This window comes from Monodon monoceros, unplaced genomic scaffold (genome assembly GCF_005190385.1).
Source record: "Monodon monoceros isolate NGI ecotype Baffin Bay Population unplaced genomic scaffold, NGI_Narwhal_1 Super_Scaffold_14, whole genome shotgun sequence".
Classification (NCBI taxonomy): Eukaryota; Metazoa; Chordata; class Mammalia; order Artiodactyla; family Monodontidae; genus Monodon; species Monodon monoceros.
Genome location: NW_021703770.1, coordinates 48,168,072 through 48,182,044, shown reverse-complemented (window position 1 = coordinate 48,182,044; position 13,973 = coordinate 48,168,072). Strand labels below are relative to the sequence as shown.

Sequence of the window (13,973 nt, the reverse complement as noted above, 5' to 3'; positions counted from 1 at the left end):
TTTTTTTTTTTTTTTTTTGCGGTACGCGGGCCTCTCAGTGTTGTGGCCTCTCCCGTTGCAGAGCACAGGCTCAGGACGTGCAGGCTTAGCGGCCATGGCTCACGGGCCCAGCCGCTCCGTGGCGTGTGGGATCTTCCCGGACAGGGGCACGAACCCATGTCCCCCGCATCGGCAGGAGGGCTCTCAACCACTGCGCCACCAGGGAAGCCCTTCACTATATCTTTTGAAGAGCAAAAGTTAAAAAGTTCTTAATCTAGATGAAGGTCATTTTATCAATTTATCTTTTATCGTTTTGTGCTTTTGGTTTCCTGATAAGAAATCTTTGCCTAACTATATACCACAAAATACTTTTTCCTACTTTAAGTAATAGTTTTAGCTTTTACATTTAAGTGTTCTATTATTTATGAGTTAATTTTTATGTGTGTTGTGTCCCATTTTCTTTCCTTCCGATATTCTTTTTTTTACTTGAAGTACAGTTGACTTACAATATTATATCAGTTTCAGGTATACAACATAGTGATTTATTATTTTTATTGATTATACTCTACATAAAGTTATCACAGAATATTGGCTATATTCCCCTGTGCTGTACATTACATCCTTATAACTTCTTCATTTTATACCTGGTACTTTGTACCTCTAATCCCCTTCCCCTATATTGCCCTTCCCCAAGCCATCTCCCTTCTGGTAACCACTATTTTGTTCTTTTATCTTGAGTCTGTTTCTGTTTTGTTATATTTGTTCATTTGTTTTATTTTGTAGATTACACACATAAGTGAAAACATATGGTATTTGTCTTTCTCTGACTTATTTTACTAAGCTAATACCCTCCAGGTCTATTCATGTTGTTGCAAATGGCAAAATTTCATTCTTTTTTTCTGGCCAAGTAATATTCCATCACTCACACACACACACACACACACACACACACACACACACACACCCCACATCTTTTTTATCCATTCATCTGTTGATGACACTTAGGTTGCTTTCATATATGATATTCTAATTATGCAAACATTTGACTTTTTAATAACATCTAACAGGTTCCTTCCGAGGCTCTATTAGTTTGAAATCTTTTAAAAAATCTCTGTTCTTCACTGTGGATAATTTCTATTGATCTATATTCAAGTTCATTTGCTCTTTCTCTGTCATGTCAGTTTGTCTGTTAATTTTATCCAGTGAATTTTTGTTTTAGAAATTATATTTTTTAGATCTAAAATTTATACTTGATTCTTTTTTGTTATTTCTATTTCTCTGCTGAGACTTCCCATTACTCTGTTGAAATTTCTCATGCACTAAAAAGTATGCTTTGTTTAACTTCATATAACACACAGGTAGTTGAAGTAGCCACTTTAGAATCCTTGTAATTTCCAAATTTGGGTAATCTTGAGTCTCACTTTGTTGATTTTTCTTTATTTAAGAATGTATTCCATTTTCTTGAGTCTTTGTATATTGAGTAATTTTCTATTGCATTCTAGATGTTATGAACATTAAGTTGTGGAGATTCTGGATCTGTTATTTTTCTCTGATGAGTACTGTTTCCTTTGTGTTGGCAGGTAATTTTCTTGGCTGGGCTTGCAGATTTTCCTTCTTGTGCAGTAGCTTCAGTCTCAGTACATGTGTAGTTCTTGGGTATGAGTTTGGGGATCCCCTCTGTTGCTCTTTCCTTGCAAGACAGGTATGCCCCATAGCAGCTCTATGTACCCTGCAGACTCCACCCTGTCCAAGTGAAAAACTGGAGAGACAGGAACTCACTTGAGGGCTCCCATATCTCCAAGTGAGCATGAACTCCCCATCTGAATCCCTCTACTTCTGTTCACTCTTCAGTACCTGCAGCTAGTTGTTTTTTTGTATTGTGTCTGGGTTTCACAGTTGTCTTTTTCTACAGGAAGGTTGTCTGCAGAGTCTTAGTCCAGTATATCTGGAATCAAAACTCTAATGTCCTTTTTTAATAGTAAAATTTTTTATTTTGTAATTAATGATAATTAACAATCTAGGAAAATTTCCCTAACTTCTGCATCTTCAGACTATGTGTGAATTGAGGAAAGAATTCATTCACTTGAATATTAATTTTGACTTACTATAGAAAACTGATTATCTTTGAAATTAAAGTTTTAAATTTTAGAAGACAGTATAAGTCAATTCTAGAATTGTTTAATAATTGCCAATTTTTGCAAGGCGTGATGCAAGAGGTATAAACAAGTGTTAAAAAGGCCCTTGTCCTTCCGTAGTTTATAATCTAACAGGGGGGATAAAATAAATGCATGAAAAACTGTAACACAGTGGCTTTGCTTGGTACTGTAAGAGAATATAGGGTGTAAGGCAATTTCAGAAGGGGAGAGACTAGTTTTCAGTGGAGAAATCAGGAAGAGACTTCATGAAAGAGCTTACATTTGGGTTGCTTCAAAAAGTGGGGACAGGTTGGGAGTATAAAAGAAAGGGGTATTTCAAGAAAGAATAGCATAAATAAAGGCAAAAAAGAGAAGTGCAAAAAATATGTGGGCAACTTTGTACCTGTGGTTGTCAAAATTGAGAGTATGCAAGAATCACCTGATGAAGCTTACCAAAATGTGGATCCTTGGGCCTTGTTAGAAACTCTGATTCAGAAGTCTGAGGGGGCGGTCCAGGAATCTCAAGTTTTAAGAATCACCTCAAAATCTTTTCTTTCAGATGCTCTTGGACCGCCCCCCTTCACAAAACCGACCTAGAGTGGGACTTGTGTGTGGAATAATAGGAAATAATCTAGATGTATTAGTTGGAATTGGGTGGTCAAGAGGCTTGGAAGCCATGCTAACAATTTTGTTTTGGAGCCTTAATAGGGTTTGAAATGTTATATATTTTAGAGATATATTTTGAAATGTTTGCACCTGAAATGATATGATATTTGGAATGTGCTTCAAAATAATACAGTTTGGGCAGGATTCGGAGATGGAGAGAGAGAATGGGTGAGAGTGTGGATGAAACAGAATTGGCCATGTGTTGATGACTGTTGAAGCTGGGTGATGGTTTATTATGTTACTCTATCTATCCTTCTGTATATCTGCCAGTTTCCATAATAAGAAGCAAATAAGAAGAGATTAGGGGAAAATGGAAAAAAAAAAAGAAAGTAAAAAAGAAAAACACTTACAGATACAGTGTAGTGCTGTGGTTAGTGCATGGCTTATTTGCCAGATGACTTATTTATTGAAATTTCCTAACTCTCCCTCGAGTTCCTCATGTTTAAAATGGGTATAATGGTATATTATTGATAGGCTTGTTTGGAGGATTAAATGTGATATGTAATGTAAAACACTTAGCATAGTACGTGGCCCACCATGTTCTATAAGAGAGAGCTAATTTTTATTGTTAGTCAACTTCGGCAGGCAGTGGAGAGCTAGTAAAGACATTTGAGCACTAGAGTGACTAATCAAAGCTGTTTACAAAACATTAGAAAAGGGTATTTCTGCTTACTGGGGTCACTACAGAAGAAATTTAAACTTTCAGTAGTAGAGCCAAAGAAAACAGCAAAACAGCCTTCACCCTGAGCTGGGGAGATTCTTGCCAGGAGCTGTTTAGATACTGAGTCAGCCTTAGTGACAGAGGGACAGATTTTCTGCCTAAAGGAAGCCAGAGGCCTGGTGAGGGTATGACACTGATAGGAGCCAATCTAAACAGAGCCTAGCAGATCAGGGTCTACCTAGCTGGGCTAAGGGACCAGGAGGACGATCCAGCACCAGAAAGGGAAGGGGTTTGATGAGACATCAGGACAGGTTCAGAGACTCTTACCAAAATGAGCAGGCTGGTCAGAGAAAGATCTAGAGTAAGTTCTAGTTCTAGATGGATGAGGCTAAGGTGTTGCAGAGGTAGCGAGCCATGATCAATTTGCAGAGGAGTCAAAGGGGGATAGGGGGATAAATAAAGCCAAGATCTTCAGAGGAATAGACAGTTTCCCTGGGAGGCTAGTTGTGTTCGGTGAGGCCGGCAAATCAGTGCCCTGATTCAGGACTTGGGATTCCAGCACAGTCACCTGGAGTGGCCACTCCAGATAGACCTGGATCATCATGATCTGCAGAAGGCTGGACATCTTCTCTGTGGCTGTGGAGGTTAGATTTCATTAGCCTCTGCTACTTGACTTTACCAGAGAATTATATATGTCCCGTCTGGCTTTAGCCATAATGATCTGGTATAATGAAACATGAGTAATAACGAGTTGTAAATATTTGTCTTATTCTTCTCATATCTATACTCTTTGAAAAGACACCTCAAAATATGACTTGTGGAAATACACAGCTGCTTGTATATGATACCTGAACATATCTCCATAGAGTGCGGTTATAAACTATTGCCTATTTATTATGAAGGACCTGCATCACCTCTGTCTCCCATCCTGGCTAGTACTGTTAAGAGAAATATTTTAGGCTTCAGGTAAATGATGATGATGGAAACCTAATATATGTGTCCTAGTCTGAATTTCCTTGACTCTTTGATTAGGTGACTAACGAAACTTAAGAGAATGAAGGCTCTCATTCTTAACAATTTAATACTTTGTACTCACTCAAAACAGCAAAACAGACACCAAAAACTTACTTGTGTGGCAATATGTTTTTAGTGAACGTTTTTGAGACAGTAAAATTATTCAGGTAATTTACCCAGTCTTCATTTTACTACTATACACCTGTGCTTAGTCTTAAAAAGTAATATTAAATCACAAAGGAATTGCTAAATAATTTATAAAACAAGCTTATAATAGAAAACTTTTCAGCAATTAAAAATAGTGACATAGATATATCTATTGACGTGTGAAGGATATATATTAAGTGATAAAATAAGGTTTCAAAAGAGTAAGTATAGTTGAGCTTATTTTGCAATAAAACATGTCAAGCGTGTGTACTGGTGCATGTGCATATAGTGCTTGTACATAACGAAATATCTAGAAGGATATACTCCATAATGTTAACAGTGGTTATATTTTGTGATGTGATTTCTCGTAATTTCTATTTTCTTCTTGACACTTTGTGTACTATATGAAGTTTGTAAGATAATTAAGCATTGTGTGTGTGTGTGTGTGTGTGAGAGATAAGAAAAAGTAAGCCCTTGTGTTGAGAAATATGCCTATATCGCTTAAAATGTATTGAAATATTATAAGTGGTTGAAGACTCCTAGTCTTTTCCCAGAGTTAGTTGCTGACAAGGCACACATATGGTGAGAGAAAAATCACTGTTTAAGGAAAACAGTGCATAAAAGATGAAAATTCTGTAGGATGAGTACCACATGGTTCCCTTGAAAATTTGGGCCATGTTATATTGGAGTGCTCGTGAGTATTCAGTGTAATTCCAAGAGCTGGATGACACCTACTGAGGTAATCTAATCCAATGCTTCACTTTATAGATGAGGAAACTAGAGACAATAAATGATTTTCCCAAGGTCACACAGCTCACTAGTGGCAGAACCAGGACTGGGACCCAGCTTGGAAAACCCTTTCCACTGTCCCATTATGCCTTTGCAGGTGACATTCTCTGATTTCTAGATATGTACTCTTTAAACCACATTCTAAATGTTGTTTCCTCTTATTACTTTGATCTTCAAATTAAGAAAGCTTATATACTTAATTTTTGAACCCATAGGTATTTGTATTGTGATAAGAATCTAGCAGAAGGGTTGCTTTATGATGTATGACCCATAACTTAGAAAATTTTCATTGAAGTACATTTAGTTCCCAGTAGAAGAAAGCTTATAAGTTTCTTAACTTTCTGTGCAGGGCAATTCATTAACATTGGCGTGACTTTCTATGCTAAAACGAACTCTTCTCTTTTTTTCAACAGCTGGCCACATTCCGCACCCTCTTGTGTACAGGGGAGGGCAAAGCAGCAGCTTTTTTGTTGAGCAATCACCGTCCACCACAGCCTCTGAAGGGCCGAAAAGTGAGAGCCTCTTTCCATTAAAAGTTGTCACCAACAGACCACCCCAAACGTGTCTGTGGAGAGAAAACAAAACAAAACAAAACAAACACAAAAACCCCTACTAACAGTTCTTTCCTAGAATTCTAATTTATGGGGTGCCATTTTGCTGTCAGTTTCAGCACAAAGAAAATCAGATCTTTTTAATCAAACTAACTTAAGTCATCTGTCTCAGATTTGCAGTTTATAAGCAGTATATACTTGGGTATATAAGCAGTAAACACTGGTGTGTTTTAAAACACACGGAATACATCTACTTCAACCTGCGTGACAACGTGGTGGGCGTTGCAAACCTCAGAATGTATTAAAAATCTTCCCTTGCCGTAAAGACTGATCAGTCACATCTCTCAGTGATGTTTGGTGAAAAACTTAAATGCATTCCCAGAATGATAGGATTGTGGTACCTTTTCCTAAACAAGGGATTCCGCTTAATATCTTGTTATCATTCCAATTCATAAAAGTAGATACTATTTCCTTTTAAAGTGAATTTTCATTTGGATCGTGTTGCTGATTCTCACTGCAGGATACCTCTAATAAAATGATCAAGAGGAGAGTTATCGGGGTGGGGGTGGGATATAGCGAATTAAAGCATCTATTCCACAGCTCAAAAAGAGTCAATACAATTTTGGTGAGGAATTCCCCAGGATATAAATGGCTATTTAAACTTTAATGACTTATGCCATACATCTCATTCACTTGGTGGTGTTAATGATAAACTGGCTAATAACTGATCAGACAAAGTGGTTGTCAATTTATAGCATTAGCATGGTTTGAAACAGATTACAAGGTACCAGTGCAGGCAGAGCTGCCCGTGGGCATGGGGCACAGGTTGGCTAATTTTGTCCCGTGTTTTGGCAACAGAGCAGGGAGCAGTCCTGTGAAGGTCATTGTTTTGTCAATTGATGGGGAAACATTACTTGAGTTTCATAGATATAATCAGTCACAAACCCTTCAACCCATTTCCATGGCAACACCCCTCTCCCCTTACACACATGTCCCTCCATCCCTTAATTTTGTAAGTTGGCTCTTGATATTCACTTTAACCTATTATCTCTTGTATATTTTTGTTTGATTTTGGTGAAGGAGAATGGGGGAGGTCCTTCTGCTCTTTCTGGTACAAATACAGTGACACTAAACATTAACTTAATAATCACGTTTAAGACTTGAACACGTGCTACAATTCTGTCATCTTCTGGGAAAAGTTTAACTGAGTTCCCTTAATTTTGATGATTTATTAAGACACCTCTCTTCCCCTGAATGTAGATTTTAATAATTGGAAGTATTCTGTGATAGTCTTCTTCTTTTTTTTTTTTTTTTGACTGCACCACATGGCTTGTGCGATCTTAGTTCCCCGACCAGGGATCGAACCCAGCCCATAGCAGTGAAAGCACCGAGTCTGAACCACTGGACCACCATGGAATTCCCTGTGATAGTTCTTGATAGGATCACTGATTATCAGTAAATTGTGTAATAATGATAGATATGATTGCATTAAGATGTGTTCCTGAAGATGAAAGCTCCTTTGTTTTTTGTTTCCCCTTCACAGTATCTAGCTTGAGGCCTTGCAGGAGATTGACAAGTAGCAAATATTTAATTAATTGAATATTTAATAAACTTTATTTTGTATCTTTGGTAATTATCTTGCTGCTTGCAATCAAATGCACTGTAAGTTCATGTAACAAGTAAAGTGCAAGTTATCCCTTGAAAATTGTTTTTTCTTAAAGAAATACTTGTTAAATCTACCTGTGTAACCAGAAGTTCTCACTGGTTTTAAAAATACCAGTGTTGAATGAATTTCTTTAGTTTGGAAAGACATGTTGTGAAGTATCCTAGTCAGAGAAAGAAGTCCGTTTTCTCAGAGAAAGTAAATAGCATGTAGGATGGGGATTCTAATTACTGTGTATGAGCATTACCACTTCATAATTTAAGCTTTCTGCTACAGTATTCCATCAGTTCTATGCTACAAATTGGACTTTAGTAGACAAAAAACATCTACACAGCACTGATTTCCTTGAAGATTGTCTGATAATTTATCTCTTAGAGGCAAAAAGGTCTAAGTGTTATCTAAAGTCTAAGTTGTTATCTTTTGAAAAGATTAAAGAGTTGTAAATACTAGCATGGATAATATTGTTTCCCACCTGTATTGGATTTGTATTTGTTAAGCATTTTGTATTTTAACTTAAATTGGATTCAACCACAATAAAGATTACAAGACAAACTTTGAACTTGTATATGCAAGATACAGAATGAGATTACATTTTTACACTTTTTGTTTAGAAAACAATTTCAAACTCACAGAGAAATTGCAAACACAGTTTTTTCCGCCGAATTATTTGAGAGTAAGTTGCCAACCTGTTAATGCATCATCCCACAAACTTCAGTGTATATTTTCACAAGTTAGGACATTATCCTACAGAGCCATAGTACAGCTAAAACAACCATGAGGTTAACCTTGCTTTATTATCACTGACTATGCCATTCGAGGGTAACTCGTTCACTTAGCTGTGTTTCCTTTGGTCGGGCACTGGTCCTCAGTCTTTCTTTGCTGTTTATGATTTTGACACTTTTGAAGATGATAGGCTAGTTATTTTACAGAATGCCCCTCAATTTGGGTTTGTTCGAGATTTCCTTGTGATTAGATCCAGATTCTGCATTGTTGGCAGGAAGATCACAAAAGCAATGCTGGGTCCTATCAGGCAAATTGATTTGTCCTCTAATGGAGTATATTCACTTCAGCACTTGATTAAGATGGTGTCTGCTAGGCTTCTCCACTGCAAAGTTACTCTTTTTTTCCTTTGTAATTAACAAATATTTGTGTGGGGATGTGCTTTGAGACTATGTAAATATCCTGTTTCTGATTAAACCTCCAATTTATTCATGTTTCCACTATGGATTTAAGGGATCCCTGTTTTATTCAGTGGGCTGTAAGACTGTTATCACTATTACCATCTATTCTCACATGCATATTTTTCTTAATTGGCCAGGAGGAGCATCTCCAAGCTGGCTTCTGTGCCCTTTTGACATTTCGTCCCCATGTTCTTACTTTCTGACAGCAGTGTGATGTTCCTGTCTCAGCTCATTCTGCACCTTCCCCTGCCCTGGAATCTAACATTTCTCCAAGGAGCCCTGGTTTCTTTTAGTGGAAAATAGTATTGAAAAAACTAACATCTGGGTGCTAGATGGGTGCATGGCTATTGGAGCACTGCTACTCCTAGATCCTCTCAGTGAACAGAGGTCAGGAATGCACACACAAACACACACACACAATGTGTACTCACATGTACAACATCTATATTTCTGCATCTATATTTTAAAAAATCACAATTTCACACTCATATCTCTAATTTCAACCCAATACTACAGGGTTCATTCTAGTTCTCCATTTCCATATTTCTAATCCCCTTCTCCAACAGTGAGAAACCTGGCTCTCATTATCCTCAATACATTTACTTCTTTGGCCACTTCTTCTGTGTGTAACCAGTATCCCATCACCACTTCCAACCTCTCACCCCCACAGGCATGGATGCCCTTTTCTCTCAGCTTGGATTGTGATGTCCTGCACTGGGCTGCCTTGTCCCCTGAGAGGAGGTGGGGCAAGGAGGGGAAAGCGAAAAGCAAGGTTACATTTTGAAATACTCGCTGGACTGTTCACAGGGAGGTTCCTTATTTCTAACACAAGGTTATTGAAAATGTGGCTTTGCCTATACATATTTTATCATAGGTGGCAGTGAAATGCAATATTTTGTAAAAGGTTTTTAATACCTCTGAGTGGAGCTGCAGAAAATGTAGACCAAGGAATAGTGGTCTCATTTCAGAGGCTAGAAAGCCATCCAGGCACTTGGATAAGTATCACAAGTTGTTCTTATTTTAGATTTACTGAAGAAGATTAAATCCCTTATGTTGAGGTTTTTAATACCCACTGAAATGTAAACTCCCCTCAGAGGATAATTTTTACACTTTAGTATAACTGATTTTTACATGACAGGTTTTGGTGGGAATAAAGACTGACAGCAGAATGTCAACATGATATAAAAGAGTGGTCTGAGTGTTTGGATAACCGAGATGAACTTGAACTACTTCACAATTTTGCTTACGTGCCTCATTCTTACCTGCACCCTTACACTTTGCACCATGACTGATGTATAACGAATACTCATTGTCGGTAAATGGAATGCATTCTTTATTGAAGTAATTGGAGATTTCTCTGATGTGGCTAGGAACTCACCTTTACCTTCCTAGAGAGGAATTATAACAAGCAGAGTTCCCCCCAACTCCTGTCATGGGCTGAGAGGAGTCTTCTTGCCCGACCTGTCCTTGCTTAACCACTCCCACCTCCATAGGTCACCCAGTGGAAGAAAGTGGGTACATTAAAGTTTCTTGTTTCAAATGAGTGTGTTTTCATTACAAGCGCCTTTGGGTGGGGAGAGGGCCAGTTTGTCTTAGCTGTTTCCATGGAGTGAGAGTTGCAGAAACTCTGGGTTTGTGACCCAATGAGATCAGATGAATCATAAGTCAACCCCAAGTTCCTTATGGAAGGTATGATCTAGAAAAAAGGACTTGTATGTTAACAGGGACTTCTGAGAATAACTGTCCTTATGGAGGTAATTCTTGATCTGTTATCGGCTTATACTGGAGGGTGTGGGAGGGCCCCTTACACAAACACATAATTCAGTGGTGCTGGCATTTAAAAAACATGACAGTATCAGTCAGGTTCCATTAGGAAAACAGAACCACCCAGTATTTCAAACAGAGGGTATTAAATGTTTGGAATTGATTATACAAGTAATGGAAGATGTTGAAAAACCAAAGTGGACAGGTAACCAAGAGATTAGCAAGAGCAGGAAGCTTTCAGTTTCCTCAGGAGGAGGAAATGTTCCTGGAGCCCAGGAGCCATGGCCATCAAGCTGAAAGGTGAAGTTTAAACTAATGTCCTGACTAGGAGGATCTGGTTATTTTTTGGAGAGACACAGCCACTACCTGAGTCCTTGCTTGAAGTAGAGAGAGGAGGAGAAATATTGTGGCTTCTCCCTTTATTCCATCCTCTAAACTCCTACTGATACTCACTGGTAGAACCTATCCAGAAGTCAGATAGCATGGAACCGTGAAAGGTCATCCTCCTGTTATACAGAGCAGACCAGTGGAAAGGTCCGGGAACAGATCTGAGAAAAAATGGGCTTAAAACCATCCAAGGCACCAACATCTGGGAACCTCTATTATGCAGGTCAAGCAAGTGACTATGATGCCAGGCTGGAATTCTCCAGAGATGAAAGACCATTTCCAAACTTGTGTCCTACTCCGGAAATTTAATTTGATCACAATTTTTCAGGCACCTTCTATGTGGTAAATGTCGTGCTAAGTACTAGAGATATAAAGATGATTAAGATGTGATTCCTTCTTTTAAACAGCTCAAAATCTAAGACAACTATAAAAATGAATTGCATCATACAAAATGTTAAGTATTTTAATTTTAGGTATCTGTAGAGTGCTAAGGGAACATGGAGAAGATGGAGCAATTAATACTGGAGAAATTAAGAAAGACATAAAGATTTGCAAGTGTGGTATATTTGGAAATTGTGCTCTCTGGTTTTCTATGTAGTTCTGTACCTGGTGCTTGGGTAGGGAGATGTGTCAATGAGGACTCCTCTGAGAGCAATTGAAGCTTCAATACAAAATGGCTAAAGCAAATAATGGAATTTATTGATTCACATAATTGAAAGGTCCAGGGGTACAGCTTGCTTTCTTTCATCATGCTGAAACCAGGGATTAAGATCAGGCCTCAATCTCCTTTCCTTTTGGACACCTCCACCTCTGTGGGTGCCATCAATAGTCAGACTCGCCTTTCATATCGGAAGGAAGGAAGCCTCCACCTATATACTTAAACATCTCCTGCAAGCCACACCAGTGACAAAAGGAGAGCTTCTTTCTCCAAAGACTTAAAATTTTTTCTATCTACTTTGAATTCTCATTTGCCCACATTGAGTCACATGCCCATCCTTAATCAAGTCATCTTGGCCAGTGTATTTCTATCTGGCTTGGGAAAGCATGTGGAGTTAGCCCTTTCCCAAATTGTACAGACTAAGAGTGTTCATGTTTGTGTGTGTGTGTGTGTATGTGTGTGTGTATATGTTTGCGCTGGGGGTGGGTGACTGCAGTAAAGGAAAACTGGGGTTAGTACCTGAAGAATGGAAAAAAGATTATGGGTGGCAAAAACAAAAGATTGTCTACTCTGAAATAAAAGAGTGGCTGAAGTAGGGCCTGAAAAGAATAAAACTCAGGAGATAGTTCAGTTTTTCTAGGAAATAACCATCATCCATCTAAAGAGAATCAAGTACCTCAAGTCAAATGCAAGGTCAGCGTTTCAAGAAGGGCACAAGATTTAAAAGTTTTCTACTAATGCTTTGATGAAGTGATAAATTGATACTTTCCTACAGTGATGAGGAAGCACAGGGATTGTCAGAGTGAGGTACCCAACCTGGAATTGGGGAACCTGGTATTTTCAGCGGGACAGAACTACTTGCTGCCCCAATCAGTGGGTCTTCCATGTAGGGTTCACGTGCACACACTGGATTCTGACCACTGTGGTCTGTCTCCTGCTGGGCTCTCCCAGGTTCCAAGGAGGCAGAGGTGTCTTTGTTAGAACTTGTCCTCACCTCTTTTAGCCTCCTTTGAACTTGTCTAGCAACCAATGTGGATTGATCATGCCTATTGTTCACAATGCTTTGTCTTTACAGGCAGCTCAAGAAGCTTTGGTTGAAAGAATTAATGAGTGAGCACAAGAATGAATAAGAAGTGCTCTGATTTTGTGTAAAATCAGCACATCTTGAAATCTATTCTTTCTCAATAAAATAACAACTGCCCATAAGTTATTGACCTAAAAATCCAAGCAACTTGTTACCTAAGGAAATGTTAGTGTATCAGTTGTGAAACTAATCCAAGATAAATGGGAGGGGGGTATAGGTTGCACTGTTGTGTTGTAACTAAATGGGAACACCCTCTCCCCAAGATCATCTCCAGACAAGTATCGCCCTTCTTGTAAAAGCCAAGGTCCTCATATCTCTCCTCTTAAAACCTTCTACTGCCATCATCTGGACAATCATGGAATTTTCTTCTACAGCCCATGCCAGAGACCAGTGGTTCTCAAAGTCTGGTCAGAAGACCCCTGAGGGTCCTGAGACACTTTCAAAGGGTCAGTGAAGTCAAAACTATTTTCTAATAGTCCCAGGATGCTATTTGCCTTTTTCACTATTGGACATTTGGAATGCTGGTGCAAAAGCGATGATGTTTAAAATTGTTGGTTTCTTAGCATCAGGGCTGTGACTGTAAATGGTATTTGTAGTCATTTTTTCTTCATCACCATGAAATCATAGTTTAAAAAGCCATTTTCTCTTAAGAATGTCCATGTCCTTAAGTAAAAATGATTAGTTGTGTTCATATTATTAAAAATTAGTTTGAGATTAATTATTAATCTCAACTCCTGAGGACATATTCTTTTTTTATGGCCTTTTAAAAAATTAATCAATTTTTATTGGAATATAGTTGCTTTACAATGTTATCTTAGTTTCCACTGCACAACAAAGTGAATCAGCTATATGTATACATATATCACCTCTTTTTTTGATTTCCTTCCCATTTAGGTCACCACAGAGCACTGTTTATAGTTCCATGAGCTATATAGTAGGTTCTCATTTGTTATCTATTTTATACATAGTATCAATAGTGTATATATGTTAATCCCAATCTCCCAATTCATCCCACCCTCCCCCTTTCCCCTCTTGGTGTCAATACGTTTGTTCTCTACATCTGTGTCTCTATTTCTGCATTGCAAATAAGATCATCTATACAATTTTTCTAGATTCCACATATATGAGTTAATATACGATATTTGTTTTTCTCTTTCTGACTTACTTCACTCTGTATGAGGGTCTCTATGTCCATCCACGTCTCTACAAATGACCCAATTTCATTCCTTTTTATGGCTGAGTAATATTCCGTTGTGTGCGTGTGTATGTGTGTGTGTGTGTGCGCATATATATA

General features: G+C 38.2%; 1 protein-coding gene across 2 annotated transcripts in view; it reads left to right on the top strand.

Moving 5' to 3' along the window:
* CA13 (carbonic anhydrase 13) overlaps positions 1–8,149 on the top strand; it is a 31,631-nt gene extending 23,482 nt beyond the window's left edge. For both annotated transcript variants that reach the window (XM_029223038.1, XM_029223035.1), the window contains exon 7: positions 5,805–8,149. In XM_029223038.1, coding sequence (XP_029078871.1) covers positions 5,805–5,924 — 120 coding nt within the window. In that variant the 3' untranslated portion in view covers positions 5,925–8,149. The remainder of the gene's footprint in view (positions 1–5,804) is intronic.
* The last annotated feature ends 5,824 nt before the right edge of the window (positions 8,150–13,973 follow it).